Below are 15,482 nucleotides of genomic sequence, written 5' to 3' on the forward strand. Positions count from 1 at the left end.
CCACCTTTACTGTTAAGTCCTTTCTCTTTTTCCTTCTTTTTTCTTTCTCTTCTCCACCCCCCCCACCCGCCCCCCAGGAAACAGTTTCTAGCCCTGGCTGTCCTGGAACTCACTCTGTAGACCAGTAGACCAGGCTGGCCTCGAACTCAGAGATTCACCTGCCTCTGCCTCCTAAAGACATGTGTGCACAGCCAATGCCACCGAGCCTTTAAGATCTTTTAAACGTCTTTGAAGAGGATTCCTAGCTAGCCAGTCTAGTCTAATTGGTGAACTCCAGGCCAAAGGAGATGAATGGATGTTCCTGAGGTTGTCCTCTGGCTTCATAACACACACACATAAAGATCTCTCTCTCTCTCTCTCTCTCTCTCTCTCTCTCTCTCTCTCTCTCTCTCTCTCTCTCTCTCACACACACACACACACACACACACACAGGAACAAAGGAGCATCTTCTGGGGAATTTTCATGAGCAAAAGAGATTACTCATCTTGGTTTTTTAAATTAATATTTAATACACGTAGAAATTTTCAATTAATTGTTCCCCAATTTCAACTGACTGAAATAAAAATTTTAAATGTTATTCTTAATCTCACAGGTTATAACAATCACTTCCCTGAGCCCATTAACAAACTCAATTAATTAAAATTATGTGAACATTTGAAACATCATTTCCAAATTTAGTAATTCTTTTCTTCTAAGCTGTGGTTCAGTGGCAAAGCAGTTGTCCAGCATGTGAGACTAAGACTGAGTTTGTTTTGTATTTGGTCTTTATTTAAGACAGGGTTTCTCTGTGTAGCTTTGGAGCCTGTTCTGGAACTCTCTCTGTAGACCAGGCTGGCCTCGAACTCACAGAGATCTGCCTGCCTCTTCCTCCGGATTAAAGGCATGTGCCACCATCACCCGGTCCATATTGAGTTTAATATAGTGTTCTAACAATGAAAAAAACTTTATAAGTATCCTGATTTTCTAACAAAGCCTTTCAAACCTTTTGTTGTTGTTATTGCTTGTTTGTTTTTTTGTAGTTTTAGATTGTGTTTTTGTATACAGGGTCTCCTGTGGCCAAGGCTAATCTCAATTTGCTGTGTTGCTAAGGATGACCTTGAACTTTGATCCTACTGCAGCCACTTCTGTAGTGCTCTACCAATTCATTTGTGCCAAGAATCCAGCCTAGGTTTTGGGCATGTTAATGCACTCTACAAGCTCTATCCCTGACCTGTAATTACTGTAAATATAAAAGCATTTAGACTGAGTCATGAAACTTCCCCCTAACCAACAGACATCTTTGTTTTGTACTTTAAACCATAACTCATATCCTTTCAGCAAGAAAAAAAAATGAAGTGAGACACATTTGTTTTGAAGGTTGCTTGGGGGCCGGTGAGACAGCTAAACAGGTTAACAGCACATACTGCTCTTGCAGAAACCCCAAGTTTGGCTCTCAGCACCCACATGGAGTGACTCCCAACCCAATCCTCCAGCTCCAGGGGTCCAATTCAAACTTGTGGTCTCTAAAGGTATATGTACTTGTATACACCCACACACAGATTGATTGATTTTTTGAGACAGGGTTTCTCAGTGTAACTGCCTTGACTGTCCTGGAACTCACTCTGTAGACCAGGCTGGCCTCAAATTTACTGAGATCCAGGGGAGGCAGGGGCAACTGGGATTGGTATGTAAAAAAAAAATTGTTAAAAAAGATTTACAGAAATCCCGCCTGCCTCTGACTCCCAAGTGCTGGGATTAAAAGGTATGCGCCACCATTGCCAGGCTACATAACTTAAAAGAAAGTATCTAAAAAAATAAATAAATAAAAATGCACACAAGAAATGTTTCTTTTGGAGCCAAGACACCATGTACTTCTAGGCACTTAAAAGAACATCTTCCGGTCTGGAGGCCTTTTATTTTTCTACTTACTAAGCCATGAGTTAGTTCTCAGGGGCTGTGCTCCAGCAGCTCAGGCTGTGTAGGCTTCTTGGACGGATCGGCTTGGTGATGCAGCTGAACAGGCTCCTTTCCCTCTGGCATCCTTTGTCTGATCATTTCCTTCACTTTAGAACCCTAGCATGCTTAACTCATGCAATAGACACACTCATTCTCTCAGCAAATATTTGGTGTTGCTTGCGACAATGCCGATGGGTAACACCTTAGACTCCCGGTTTTGCCAGTGACATTTTGGGGCCATCTTTTTTGAACAGGACCCACTCCAATGTTTTATAAAGGCCCTAGAGATCGTGTATCAGGTGTCCTTTGTGTTTGTTAATCTGTTGTATTGCTAGAGAAAGGCTCTGGCCAAAAGGGAATGAGGTTAATTTACTTCTTTTGTGTGTGGAGGATGAATTCAGGGCCTGCTCAAGCTAGGCAAGTGCTCTACCACTGAGCTCTCTCAGGGCCCTCATAAAGTCTTTTTAAATGTGTTCATATAAGTTTAAGGCTACAACTTAAAAATCACAAGTCTATCTCAGCAGTTTTAGAGTACTTACTTGTTGCTTTTGCAGAGGATTCAATTCCCAGAATCTATATGTGGCTCATAACTGTCTAACTCCAGTTCCAGGGGATCTGATGCTCTCTTCTGGGCTTCAGGTATGCATGTGGTGGACATTCATTCATGAAAGCAAAATATTCATACTCAAAATGTTTTATTACGTGTATTTATTTAGTGTGTATGTGTGTGAGCACGGGATTGCCATGAAGAGTGTTTGGAGGCTAGAGGATAACTTTTGGGAGTTGGTTTGCTCCTTCCATCGCTTGAGTTCTGGGAATCAAATACAACTCAGGCTATTAGACTTGCTGGTAAGCACTTTTGCCCACTGAGCCATTCCTCCACCTGCTTTTCTTATATTTGGAGCCATGTTGGCTTTGAACTAGCTGCTAACTGAAGATAACTTTGAACTTCTGATCCTCCTGAGTGCTGAAATTACAATGCTTGTTAACTGGGCTACCATTACTTTTAAAACTCAGGACTTCATGCATGTCAGGTGATGGAGGTGGGTCATCTTTTTATCTGTTGTTTCATTGGTTAAGTAATAAAGAAACTGCCTTGGCCCCTTTAATAGGACAGAAAATTAGGTAGGCGGAGTAAACAGAACAGAATGCTGGGAGAAAAAAGCCGAGTCAGTGAGTCGCCATGATTCTCCCACTCCAGACAGACGCAGGTTAAGATCCTCCCTGGTAAGCCAGCTCGTGGGGCTACACAGAATATTAGAAATGGGTTAGATCAATATTTAAGAGCTAACCAATAAGAGGCTGGAACTAATGGGCCTGGCAGTGTTCAAAAGAATACAGTTTCCGTGTAATTATTTCGGGGCATAAGCTAAGCCATGCGGGCGGCCGGGTGCCGGGGACGCAGCCCCGCTGCCGCTCATATTACAACAGTCAGGCAAACACTGCACTAACTGAGCTACATCTCTAGCCCTAAAATCATACAAAACTTCTAAGAATCTAAACACTTATGTAGGTTCCATAATGCAAAGATATTACTATCCAAGGGCTGGAGATGTAGCTCAGTGCTAAAGCAGACCATGGCCCTAGATTGGATTCTTCCTACTGCAAATAAACAAATAAATACTAACACTGAAAGTTCAGTCCAACTCCTCTAAGTCATTACTGAGGATAAAAGATGCTTTGTGCTTATAGAGAATTAAGTCATCCCACTTGGAAATTTGGAGAATGAGGTCATCCCACAGGGGAATAACCTGCTCAAGCAATTTGGGTCATAGTATTTATGACTGTGCTGGTCAGTGAGCCAGCTGGTTCTGGATCCTCCCTTCAGTGGTAATCTGTCAGTGATTCCTCCCCACTAACACCATAACTGCAGGGCCAAACTTTGTTCTGAGGTTAAAGTGAGCTCCCCACCATTGTAAAACAAGGACATGCCTGGCTCTCATGACAAAGTTCCGGAAAGACAGTTAAGTGCAAAGAAAGGAGTAGCTGCTCACAATGACTGACTGATACGTAGCTATTTCCTTTAAAGTGGTACGTTCCTCATTCCTTCCTGGAGAGAGGATTCTTTTTTTTTTTCTTTTTGTTTTTCGAGACAAGATTCTCTGTGGCTTTGGAACTAGCTCTTGTAGACCAGGCTGGCCTCAAACTCAAGAGATCCACCTGCCTCTGCCTCCTGGGTGCTGGGATTAAAGGTGTGCACCACCACCGCCTTGCTGAGGATTCTTAAGATTCAGGAAGGAGAGCAGTTCAGTAGGCAAAAGCACTTGCCATCATGTACTAAACCAGGAAATGTATCCCAGCAATTTAAATGTGATATGCTAGTGGTATCTATGTATGAACTTATTTTTTTTTAAAAAAAATTATTATGTATACAATATTCTGTCTGCAGGCCAGAAGAGGGCACCAGACCTCATTACAGATGGTTGTGAGCCACCATGTGGTTGTCGGGAATTGAACTCAGGACCTTTGGAAGAGCAGGCAATGCTCTTAACCTCTGAGCCATCTCTCCAGCCCTAAACTTATTTTTTTTAATGTTTTCTACATCTTTTAAGTGTTTTTTACACTAAAACATTTTTTTAGTGTATTTGTCTGCATGCTTTTGTGCACCACATGTGTACAGAAGCCCTCAGAGCCCAGAAAGAGGGTCTCTGACGCCATAGAACTGGAGGTTGTGAGGTGCCACGCTGGTGCTGGGAACCAACCTGGTCCTCTGCAGGAGCAGCAAGGGCTCATAAGCACTGAGCCATATTTTCAGCCCCTAGCATGTATTTAATGAGACAGGGTCTCATTCTGTATCCCTGTATCGCCTGCCTCTGCCTTCCAAGTTTGGAATTAAAGGGGTACACCACCGCATCTGGCCTGTTACTAAGTATAAAGTGTGTGGATACATGCATATGGAGGTCAGATAATAATTTGTAAAGCTGGTTCCTCCTCCCTTCATGCGGGAGCAAACTGACGATTAGTTTTTACAACAAGCACTTTACAACACCCCTATTTTCTTTTTCTTTTTTGGTTTTTTGAGACAGGGTTTCTCTGTAGCTTTTGGTGCCCGTCCTGGAACTAGCTCTTGTAGACCAGGCTGGCCTCGAACTCCCAGAGATCCGCCTGTCTCTGCCTCCAGAGTGCTGGGATTAAAGGCGTGTGCCACCACCGCCCGGCCCTATTTTCTTTTTAAAACTCAGAATCTGATTCTATTTGAGTGTATGCATGTCAGACAGTGGAGCTGGTTCTCTTTCCACCTTGAGCCCTGGGGAGGGGACTCAATTTTGGCAACAGGTGTGCCTTTACCTGCTGAGTCATCTTACCTGTCTCCAAGTGTCCTGGAAGTTATGAATGGGGGAAGGGATTACAACCACTTAATTACACTCCCACCTTGCTCTACACTTTTGATCTTGCGTGCTGATTTTGGTAAGTCCTCTATCAAATTAATTCGTTATTTACTAGCTTCAGCACTGATATCAGAGTCTAAATGTGCAAGACTACTCTCGGAAGTGCAGCACACGTCTACTGTCTACAAAGTGCAATTGTTATCTTGTTTGGGACAGCAGAAATTCAAATAAAAGGGCTTTCAGGTATGGAGTTAGGCATGCCTTTCGTGCAGGAGTTTAGTTGGGTTGGTTCAGTTAATTGTTGCTGAGGTGAAATCCCATGCACAGGCCTCACATTCTGACATCGCTGACTTGGAGTGCAGAGTGATTTTTCTCCTACTGTGCTTCTGTCTTCTACTGGCATCTTCCTTGAAGGCTTTGTATCCTCGTCCTTCTCAGTATTGCTATTAGTATATATCATACAATGCTCATTTGCTCAGCACTGAGAGGGTCTAGAGAACTGTCCTGAGGCCCACTCAGTCTTCTTCATGCACTGTGCTCCTGGGACTTGCGGTGTGGCTTCCTTAGAGCTCCTGCCCTTCTGTAGCTGGGCCTGTATACCCAGTATGCATTTCTGTCCCTATGAAGGGTGGTTTTGTTTTCTTCCAGTTGAGTACTTGGTATCCTACCTTCCTATTTTGGCCTTTTGTGTGGTAGGGAACAAAGGACAGTGACTGCCTCTCTCACAGATCCCTTCTAACAGATTTTTAAAGACACATTCTAGTTTTTGTGTGGTTGTAGTGAAAACATTAACAGGTCCAGGGCCCATCTTTCACCGGTATTCACATTAGCTGTCAACCAACAGCTATCTCTGTTTCTACATTATGCTTGTCTCTATTTACCTTTGACCTCTACTCTCCATAAGACTTTTCCTGTGCCTATCTCTCAGTCACAATTACCCAAGTCCCAGAAGAGAAAGTTGGTCATCCCTCCCAGCCTTCAAGTGCGGCACTGTCTATAAGGAGGAATATATTGGGAGACAGCAGAAACTGTGTGCAATTGGGAAACAATTGAGAAGCTTTGAAGCAAGAATCAAAAGACCTGTTTCTGAATGAGTTCTCTGACTGGAAAGTTTAGGACAAATCTGGAAACAGGATGGCATAACAGAGTGCTAGTCGTGATAACTGAGGCACCAGGATGGTGGCCTGCAAAGAAATTTGGCAGTTGGAATGGTGGAAAAGAATGTATTCAAAATAAATATCCATTTATTAAAATTTGGTTATGTTTTAACCAGAGCAATACAGTGTTACAAGTACATAGTTCTACTATGTTAACAATAAAAATATCAAAACAACATGCATAAAGAACTAATTGTTGATTTTTCAATTTTAGCCATAACTTCTCATAAAGTGTTGAGTGCTTCTAAACTGTTCATCCTGTTATGGACGCTACCACACCCACACTTTCCACACTAATTTTTTATTGTGACATTCTAATTTTGGTCAGACAAGTCATGACGGCTGCAAGTTCTCCTCACAGCTAACTGGATGATGGATTTATGCTAACGTTCCCCATGCTCCTAGCGTTGGTTCAATTTTGAATTTCTTTTGCTTTTCCCATTTTTCTTTTAAAACCTTTTAACATCTGAACCCCTTACAATTTTGCCAATCATATTGTATTGTTTAACTAATAATTACCAAGTGAAAGCATATGTAACCGCGTCCCCAAAAACATAACACTCCTAGACTGCAGAAGCTCTCTGTGTAGCAAGACTTCATGTTGCTCTGGCCAGGAAGCCTCAAACTTGGAACTGATTTCTATTGTTGGAAAACAAGAATTATGTCAGGTGTGGAGGCTCACACTTGTAATCCTTGCACTCAGGAGGCTGATGCAGGATTGCTGCAAGGGCTAAAACCCTGTCAAGAAACAAACAAAAGGCTGGAGATGGTTCAATAGTTAAAGAGCTCTCATACTGCTCTTCTAGAGGACCTGAGTTCAATTTCTAGTACCCATGTTGGGTGGCTCACAACCCCCTGCAGAGCCTGCTCAAGAGGACACAATGCCTCTGTAAGCATCCACATTCATAAGCACATATCCATACACATAATTAAGAACAAACCTTTTTTTAAACAAACAAAAAGTACAAGGATTTCGATAATACATATATAATGGTCCTTTGTAATTATGAGTTCTATACCCACTCAAATGAGAATTGAAAATCCCCTAAAAGAAAATGATTAGTTCTGGATTGAACAAGGACAACTTGTCATTTTCCCCTTATAGTAACTATCCACACAGCATTGCATTGTATTTAGATACTATACAGAGGTGACTTACAAGTGTGTGGGAAATGTATGAAATTAACTACAAGGCCATTTTACACAAGGAACTCAAGGTTAGATTCTGGTATGGGGGCTTTGCTTCTAGAACCAGTACTTCATGGATACACAGGGATGACTATAGATAGAACTTATGTATGACTTTAAATGATTAAAATTACCCACAATGCTCACTCCTGAGTCATCAGCAGTTAGACAGCTTCAGTTTCTGCTGAGATAGCATGATTGATTGCATTACTGGTCTCAGTTCTTCACTATCTTATAAGACTATGTATCATATCCTTTGCCATATTACTTCCTACAGTTCTCTCAACATGAGGTGTATGTATGTCCTTGTCTCACTGACGATGGGCTTGATGACTTGAGGCCAACAAGGTGGCACATACCTGTGTGACTTCATCTGGCCTCTGTGCTTCTGCAGTTCACCATGGATAACATGTCCCGGGCAGCTAGTTCAGCATGTGACTCAGAAGGAACCACCTGGAACAAATGTGAATCTGATCCAAATGGAGATGCCCAATCCAGCAGAGGCTAACCCTGAAGGACAGCTGCTTGGCTGAACTTAGTCTAGACCAATTGCCCTAGAAGTCTATGTGGATCCAAGAGTATAAGCGGGAACAAAAGCAAAAAGAGAGTTTAACAAAGCAGAAGGGGCTCAGGGACTCCTTGAAAACACAGCAGTACACTCAGGAAACAGAAGCCAAGAATAGTTCTGATTCTCACAGTTCAGGGCTTTTTCCTAGTAGGGTTTCCCATGCTACTGTAACCTCATTTTCCAGAGGCAATTATAGCTAAGATTTTGTTTTCTTCCAGATGTTCCCCGAAAGGCAGCCTCGACAAGTATCACGGGACTGTTTCAGCTTCTACCTCGAAAGGCGCGCGCTCTCTCTGCCAACACTAGCCCCTATCCTCTGAGGCTCATTTCTAGCTAGTTTTCAGTATGCATTTGTTCCTCAGTGTAAATCCTAACTTCCTTTGAGAAGTGGGAATTTCCCTTTCTTTAATCTGGCCTTCTATTTTGAAGTAAACTGAGGTGTTTATATGCATCTAGAGTAGTAATAACCTATACAAATTAGTTCCTTTTATCATGTTGACATGAAATCCTTAATTCCCATACATAATTAATCAATTTATTATTTTATTGCAGTGCTAGAGAGTCCAGAGCCTTACACATCCTAGGTTTCAATACAAAGCTAAAATCTCCAATCTAGGAAATTAAAAAACAGACCAGTTGGAATTATTCCACATAAATGACCTTGATTCTCACTTTCCCATTTGATATTTCTACACATTAGATTGTATCTACTTCTTGCTTCAAATTATTTCACATAGGCCAAGGCTCATGAACACCAACACATTTGTTGATAAAAGATTAAAGGCAAGTTCAAGGTCTGAGCTACATATTAAGTTCCAGGCCAACCTAGGCTATAGTGTAAGGTCTTATCTCAAAATAAAATAAAAATAAATGGTTAAAAATATATACACTTTGGGAAGATAGTTAAAGTAGGAGAGAAGGATGATCCTCCACTGGGGAGCAAGGAAAGGAATGGATATGAATATACAGAATGGGATGTGAAGGAGGAGGAGATTAATACCACCATGTGAATGTATGTCGCTGTGATTGGCTTAATAAAGAAGCTGACTGATCAAAAGCTGGAGAGGATAAAATTAGGTGGGTGAACCAGACTAAGGACACTGGGAAAAAGAAGGGCAGAGTCAAGAGCTGCCAGCTAAACATCGAGAGGAAACAAGAGGTTCAAGATGCCACCATGTGGCAGAATGTAGATTAATATAAATGCATTAATTTAAAATTTATGAGTTAGCTAGTAACAAGCCTGAGTTATTGGCTAAGCATTTATAATTAATATAAAGTCTCCGTGTCAGTTATTGGGAACTGATGGGTGGGACAGAAAAGTCTGCCTACAAGTACCTGGGAGGTAGAAGCAAGAAGATCATGAGTTCAAGGTCACCTCAGCTACATATTGAGTTCCAGGCCAGCCTGGACTGACTACATGAGTCACTGTGAGAGGTTTAGGCCTTTTCAACAAGAAGTTTAACACCCAACTTTCCAGGTTTCTGGTACAAGTATTTTATATATGGCTGAGAATCACAGAGCGGCTTAGGAAGCTACTATTGTTCCCTTCTCCCCTTCTTTGTCAAGAAGATAATTCTGGTCAAAGTAAGGCACAAATGCTGTTGACTGAGAAATCCTCAATCCCTGTAGCCACTCCTCTAAGGAATGGACTAGCCATTCTGGAAGAGCCTGGAGGGTCAGGGCAGGGCCACTTCAAGGTGGTCAACAAGAACCCTACTCTGGCCAGAGTGACAGAATATAAAAAGAACAAAAGAAAGAGTGGAAGAACAGCAAAGTGCAGTGCTAGGCTTTGGGAACTAGAGGGCCTGCCTTTAAAAAAAAAAAAAAAAAAAAAAAAAACAGAAAATATTAAAACCAAATTTCTGTGTTCAAATCTTCTATACTGGTTGGAATTATTGCTTCGTCTCGTTCACTTACTGACTAGGGCCATAGCCATTTTCTTGTCCTACTGATTGAATCTGGCCTCCGGCTTATAATTACAGCTACAGACCCAAGGACAAGGTTCTGAGATGCACCTTGTCATGGCATTTCCATTTTTTGCATGTGTGGAGGGTAGAGGATGGTAGTGGAAGAGAGGAACCAGCCATTTAGAAAGCACTATGTTATTTATTCCATTCAGCCCTCTTCAATCCTGGGAGATACTAGCATACATTTTAGAAAAAGGGTTTTAGTAAGACAAATAAGGTCACCAGGGAGCTAACTTGCAAGTGGAAAGGACAATTATATCAACAAAATAATACAAAGAAGGTTCAAGTGGCCAGACAAAGAAAGGCAACAGTAGAAGCAAGGAGAGGAAATACCACATGTGTGGGACATGAGGATCCAAGTTTTCAGACCCAATTTCTCAGGAAGGAAGGGTCACCCCAAAGACTTCTGGTTAATTTAACTTTCTCAACCAAGAAATAGTTCTAGGCTGGACGCTATGGTGCACACCTTTATTCACATCTTAGGAGACACCCAGGACTATTACACAGAGAAACCCTGTCTTGAAAAAACAAAAAAGGAGAGAAACGGTCCTAGAAGTTAGCCAGCCTCTTTGGTACACATCAACCACAACCAGGGACATTCCTTAAAACTATACCACTAAGAAGAAAAACACCAGCAGAAAGGCAGCCAAGGACCTGTGAGTACGAGACCCACTCGAACCTGCTGGTGAGATTTGTGGAGAATGAGAACAAAACTACATCTTTCAGGATCTGCTCAAATGATCAACTCTAATTGTATTACATGATAGTTTCTTGCATCTCAACCTAGCTCCTCAATCTCTAATAATCGAAGCTGGAGCTATAAAATCCTATGCAGTGAGGATCTAAGACAAAAGAGAAATCCAGGATACCAGCATCCTCCAGCTCTTACAACTATAGTTAAGTGAGAAGCAAATGGGGTCTGCTCTGTCTGTGAGGACTTTTCTCAACTGGCTGACAGTTACCTGTTCCCACAGCTCACCAGCCCAGGTCTCTAAAACTGCAAAAACAGCCTCCATAGTTAGGTTATCTTCAAGGCTGACTGTCCACAGGGATCATAACACACTTAACCAACATTTGCACCCCTCCCCCCAAAACAAGCTTTTTCCACAGGCCTTTTAAAATTAAGTACCACTCAGAAGTTCTTTTTTTTAAAAAAAAAATCAGTTATTAGAGGCAAGCAAGTCCTCAGACAATTCAAATTTAGTTTCTCCTTCCTTAAAACACATAGAGCATAGAGGTCCTGAAGAGGGAAGGGCCTCTTCCAAACTGTAATGTGAACTGCTGACACAGCAAACACCAAGGACTAACCAGAGGAATTAGGTCAGTGCCAAACACCTGACATAAATACATTTCACCACATTTGCCAACAACAGCGGCACCATCTAACAGATGATATGTGATATACCTAGTAACAATGTGTTTGACAGAGACGTAAAGGAAATAGAATCACCGTGTTCCCTTCCACAGCTCTTCAATGTGAAAACTCTCAGACTTTAGAGTTTTACCACCAATACCAATTTCTCCCACCTAACATCTTCACCAACCCAGTATTAAGTTCAAATCACACGAAAACTAAGCCATCCTTTATTACACACGGTGTCGGTTGGAGAAGCATATTGCTCAGGCTACAGGGACATTTCATTTATTTAAATGTTTTTATTAAAAAAAAAATTAAAGACCTTCATGGCACAACTTCTTCCCAGCACAGTTATGTCTTAGTCATACCACTTACAATACAATTACAACCAATAAACCAAAGAGGGGAATTCTGACTTTAAACTTAAAGAGGGGAAGGGCACACTTCAAAACAAAGTAAAAAATACTTTGCCAACACAGTTGTTTTATATTGGCATTCATTTCCCACCATCTAAGCAATGCAGACACAGAAGTGCTGAGAAATAGTGTCCCAATACAAGGTGTACAGATGAGGTAATTTACAACACAGAAGTTGTTACTCTGTAAACCCTGACCCTCCCTACCCACCACCCACTCAGGTCTTTTAAAACCCTCCACATTTCTGCGTGACTCCTTGCTTCTTTTCCATTTCTATTTATTTTACAAGGCTCTTAGGTGGCACTCCAGAGTCCTCTGCATTCACCATCAGCTCTTGTACTAGGTGTGATGAGTATGAGGAGGCCCAGCCGTCTGCAGCTATCCACAGCAGCCTCAAACACATCTACATTTCTGAGCTGTGAGTAGGGTGTGGAGTCCTGATTACAACCTTCCTCTCCACCTCAAAAGAAAGAATTCAATCTAAGTGTCTTGTTCAAATCACGATCCAGTGCAAACATAATCACAAACCGCATCTCTAGCACACCTGGTGCTTTCAGCTCCGCACAAATCCAACATGGTAACCCTCCTAGCACGCTAGGGTATACAAGAATCAAGTACAATAAATAGTCACTGCAAGTGGCCAAAAAGAAGAAAAATCACTCTGCAGTCAGAAAGTTTTCTTTTTAGCTCTCCCTATGGTTGAGAAAGGTTAAGAAAGGCATTAGCATCCTCTACTTTTATCATTACATTTGCTAAAGTCACCACCTTGATAAAGTTACTAAAGCCAAGATGGATTACAAAGTTAGGTAAGTTAATTAAATTCAACTCCCCAAACAATTATGTTTTGTCTATGATGCCAGGTGAGAAAGGCTTATGAGTCTATAAAGGTAGGAGAATGGGGAACTAAGATTTTAGGCCTTAAAATATGTTGGAAGATTTTTTTTCCTAGTCCCCATAGGCAGCTACTGTAATGAAACAACAGGAGAAAATACAGAGCTGATGATTTGCTATTGTGCTTAAAAAACTAGGCTTCCTCAGTGAAGCACCTGATAAACTTAGGTGGCTGGATTACAGTGGAAAGTCCACTTTACACACACACAAACACACAAACTGGCGACTTGTCCTATCCCCAATCCCTGCAATGCTGAGACACAGAATGAGTTTTATGGCAAAGGATCCTTAATCCCCAGAGACGCTTTGGCTTGTGGTGCTTTTTTTAAGGCCTCTGCCCTGCCCAGTACCATGGGTTGAACGAGGGGTGCATAAAAATGAGGGCCTCGGGAAGCCTCCATGGTATGGGCTGTAGTCCCCTCAGGTTTGAATGTGAGACACCCACCCAGCGAGACCTTTACACAGGGAACTTAAATCTACCCTTGATAAATAAAACCAAACGTTTATTTACACCATAGAATTCCAACACTGGATCTTTCACATATGAAGGACAAAGTTTTATATATATACACACAGCGAGGGGTGGCAGGGCCATAACAAGAGAACTGATAGTTTCCCACAATTACAGGTCTACCATTTCTGGTTCACTGGAGATGGTGGCTCTGCTCCTGCCTCTCAGATACAATTACAACTCTGAGAGCAAGGTCTCCTCACTAGATGGCATGTGAAGAAAGGGGAAGGTAGGAGGAGAGAAAAGTACAAAGCTTAAAATGAACCCAGTGTGGCCACATCACCCGTTAGCTCTTAAGAGTACTAGCATGAAACTTACATGGACAGTATTTCTTTTTTAAAAAGCAATAAATTATGCCCCGTAACTAACTGACTTCAAAATGGCCAAGTCAAAGAAAACTGAAAAAGATTTTGCCTTCCCTTTCCTACCAGCTATGAAGCACAGCATGTGAGTAGAGGAAAAGGGAACAACCAAAGCAGGAGCCCAGGAGAGAAAGTATCACAGATTTAAACTCAACTAAAATTAAAACGATTTAGGGTTAGGTCAGCAAGACATGATTCAATCAGAAAAGAAGCTTTAGGATCTGTCTGCAAGTCGGGTAGACTTTTAACATCTTGATGTAACGAAGACAGATCCACCTCCACCAGAGCTGGACTAACCCATGGACGCAGTCCTGAAGAAAGGTGATGAAGTGACCAGCAGCAGAACAATGTTCAGGATAGACTGGGTCCTCTCTAACTATTTCCTTCCCACCTCCCTTGATAAGCTACACTTTCTAATCTCTGGGGAAGAGCATGAGATCTGCGCCCCAAGAGTGTAGTAATGTGGGGAGAGAATTGTGGGAAGGGGAAGAAATCTCCACCCAAACACAGTAGCTGGGATTGAGGCCAGTTTATCTTTTTCTTTAGTGGTGACGAACTGAATTTGGAAAGGGAGAAAAAAGTTGTCCATGAAATATTCCATCTGCAGGTAATTTTTCAGGGAATACCCTGAGTTATGAAAAGTCCAAGTTTAAAAAACAAAAACAAAACAAAACAAAAAAAAAAAAGAAAAAGAAATCAGCCTATTATAATTTTTTATGACTCAACTACTAAATCCACAAGCAACGGTTCAGACACGGTGCTTCTGAAGTTTTCTCACCCCTCCCAACCAGGCGCAAGCTGCATCAAGGAGAGGGTGGACTTCCCCACCTCTGCTTAGGCATCAGGAGACAGATGGGGATCATTACTGCTGAGCGCCAGCGGCAGCTGGAACAGGCATCCCAAGGGAGTTGGCAGCAGCAATCACTGGTGAGCCTGCCAGAGGTCCAAGGGGTGAAGGGGTTGGCACTGAAGAAATCCCTGAAAGAACAGCCAACAGTAAGCCAGAGACACCAATTACAGCCAGCAACTTTCCATAAAACTTTCCCCAAAAGTTAACACAATGAAGATTCTTTCTTCATGACTTCTCTTGGCTACATTTTTGCACATTTTAATCTGTACAAATCCAAGTTAAAACCAACAAGTCCCAATCAATAAATTTAGCAGGCAGCTAACCGACAATTACGCACAGATACCAGCAGCAGGGCGTCTAGAGGCTCTCTGCTCTGCGTCCCACCTTCTCTCAGTGATCTCAGGCTAGACCTGTGGTCAGCACACATTTGAAGTGTGGCTACAAGGACTGAAGACTCAATACTAATTTTACTCAGTTTTTATTAAATAGCTGTGTGGGCTGTTTCTACCATACTAAACAGCACAGCACTTCAGGCAACTGTCAATCTACATGGTCGGGGCTGGAGAGATGGCTCAGTGGTTAAGAGCATTGACTGCTCTTCCAAATGGACCCGGGTTCAATTCCCAGCACCCACATAGCAGCTCACACCTGTCTGTAATTCCAGTTCCAGGGAATCTAGACACCTTCACACCAATGCACATAAAATAAAGTTTAAATAAAAAAGAGGTATACTCTTAAAATCTACAATGGTCACTTAGTGGAGAAAGGCAAATTCTTGACTCTATACTATGACTGTGATTTGATTTCTTCTCCATTTATTACAATTATATGTCAGCTTGCCCTCAATTAGCCAGTTTTCTCTCTCTCCCCCAAATAAAAGACTGCCCCCTAACTGTAGGGGATGTGCTCCAAGGCCCTAGGGTGCCTGAAACCATGGATCGTACCCAATAT

The 15,482-nt window shown here is 42.0% G+C and overlaps 1 protein-coding gene across 1 annotated transcript in view; it reads right to left on the bottom strand.

Annotated features, from left to right (window-relative positions):
- Positions 1 to 6,486: 6,486 nt before the first annotated feature.
- The window catches only part of Csnk2a1 (casein kinase 2 alpha 1), a 49,207-nt gene continuing 40,211 nt past the window's right edge, over positions 6,487 to 15,482 (bottom strand). The window contains 2 exon segments of the mRNA XM_057781247.1: positions 6,487 to 14,587; positions 14,589 to 14,659. Coding sequence (XP_057637230.1) covers positions 14,516 to 14,587; positions 14,589 to 14,659 — 143 coding nt within the window. The 3' untranslated portion in view covers positions 6,487 to 14,515.

Source organism: Chionomys nivalis, chromosome 9 (genome assembly GCF_950005125.1).
Source record: "Chionomys nivalis chromosome 9, mChiNiv1.1, whole genome shotgun sequence".
In the NCBI taxonomy this organism is placed as follows: domain Eukaryota; kingdom Metazoa; phylum Chordata; class Mammalia; order Rodentia; family Cricetidae; genus Chionomys; species Chionomys nivalis.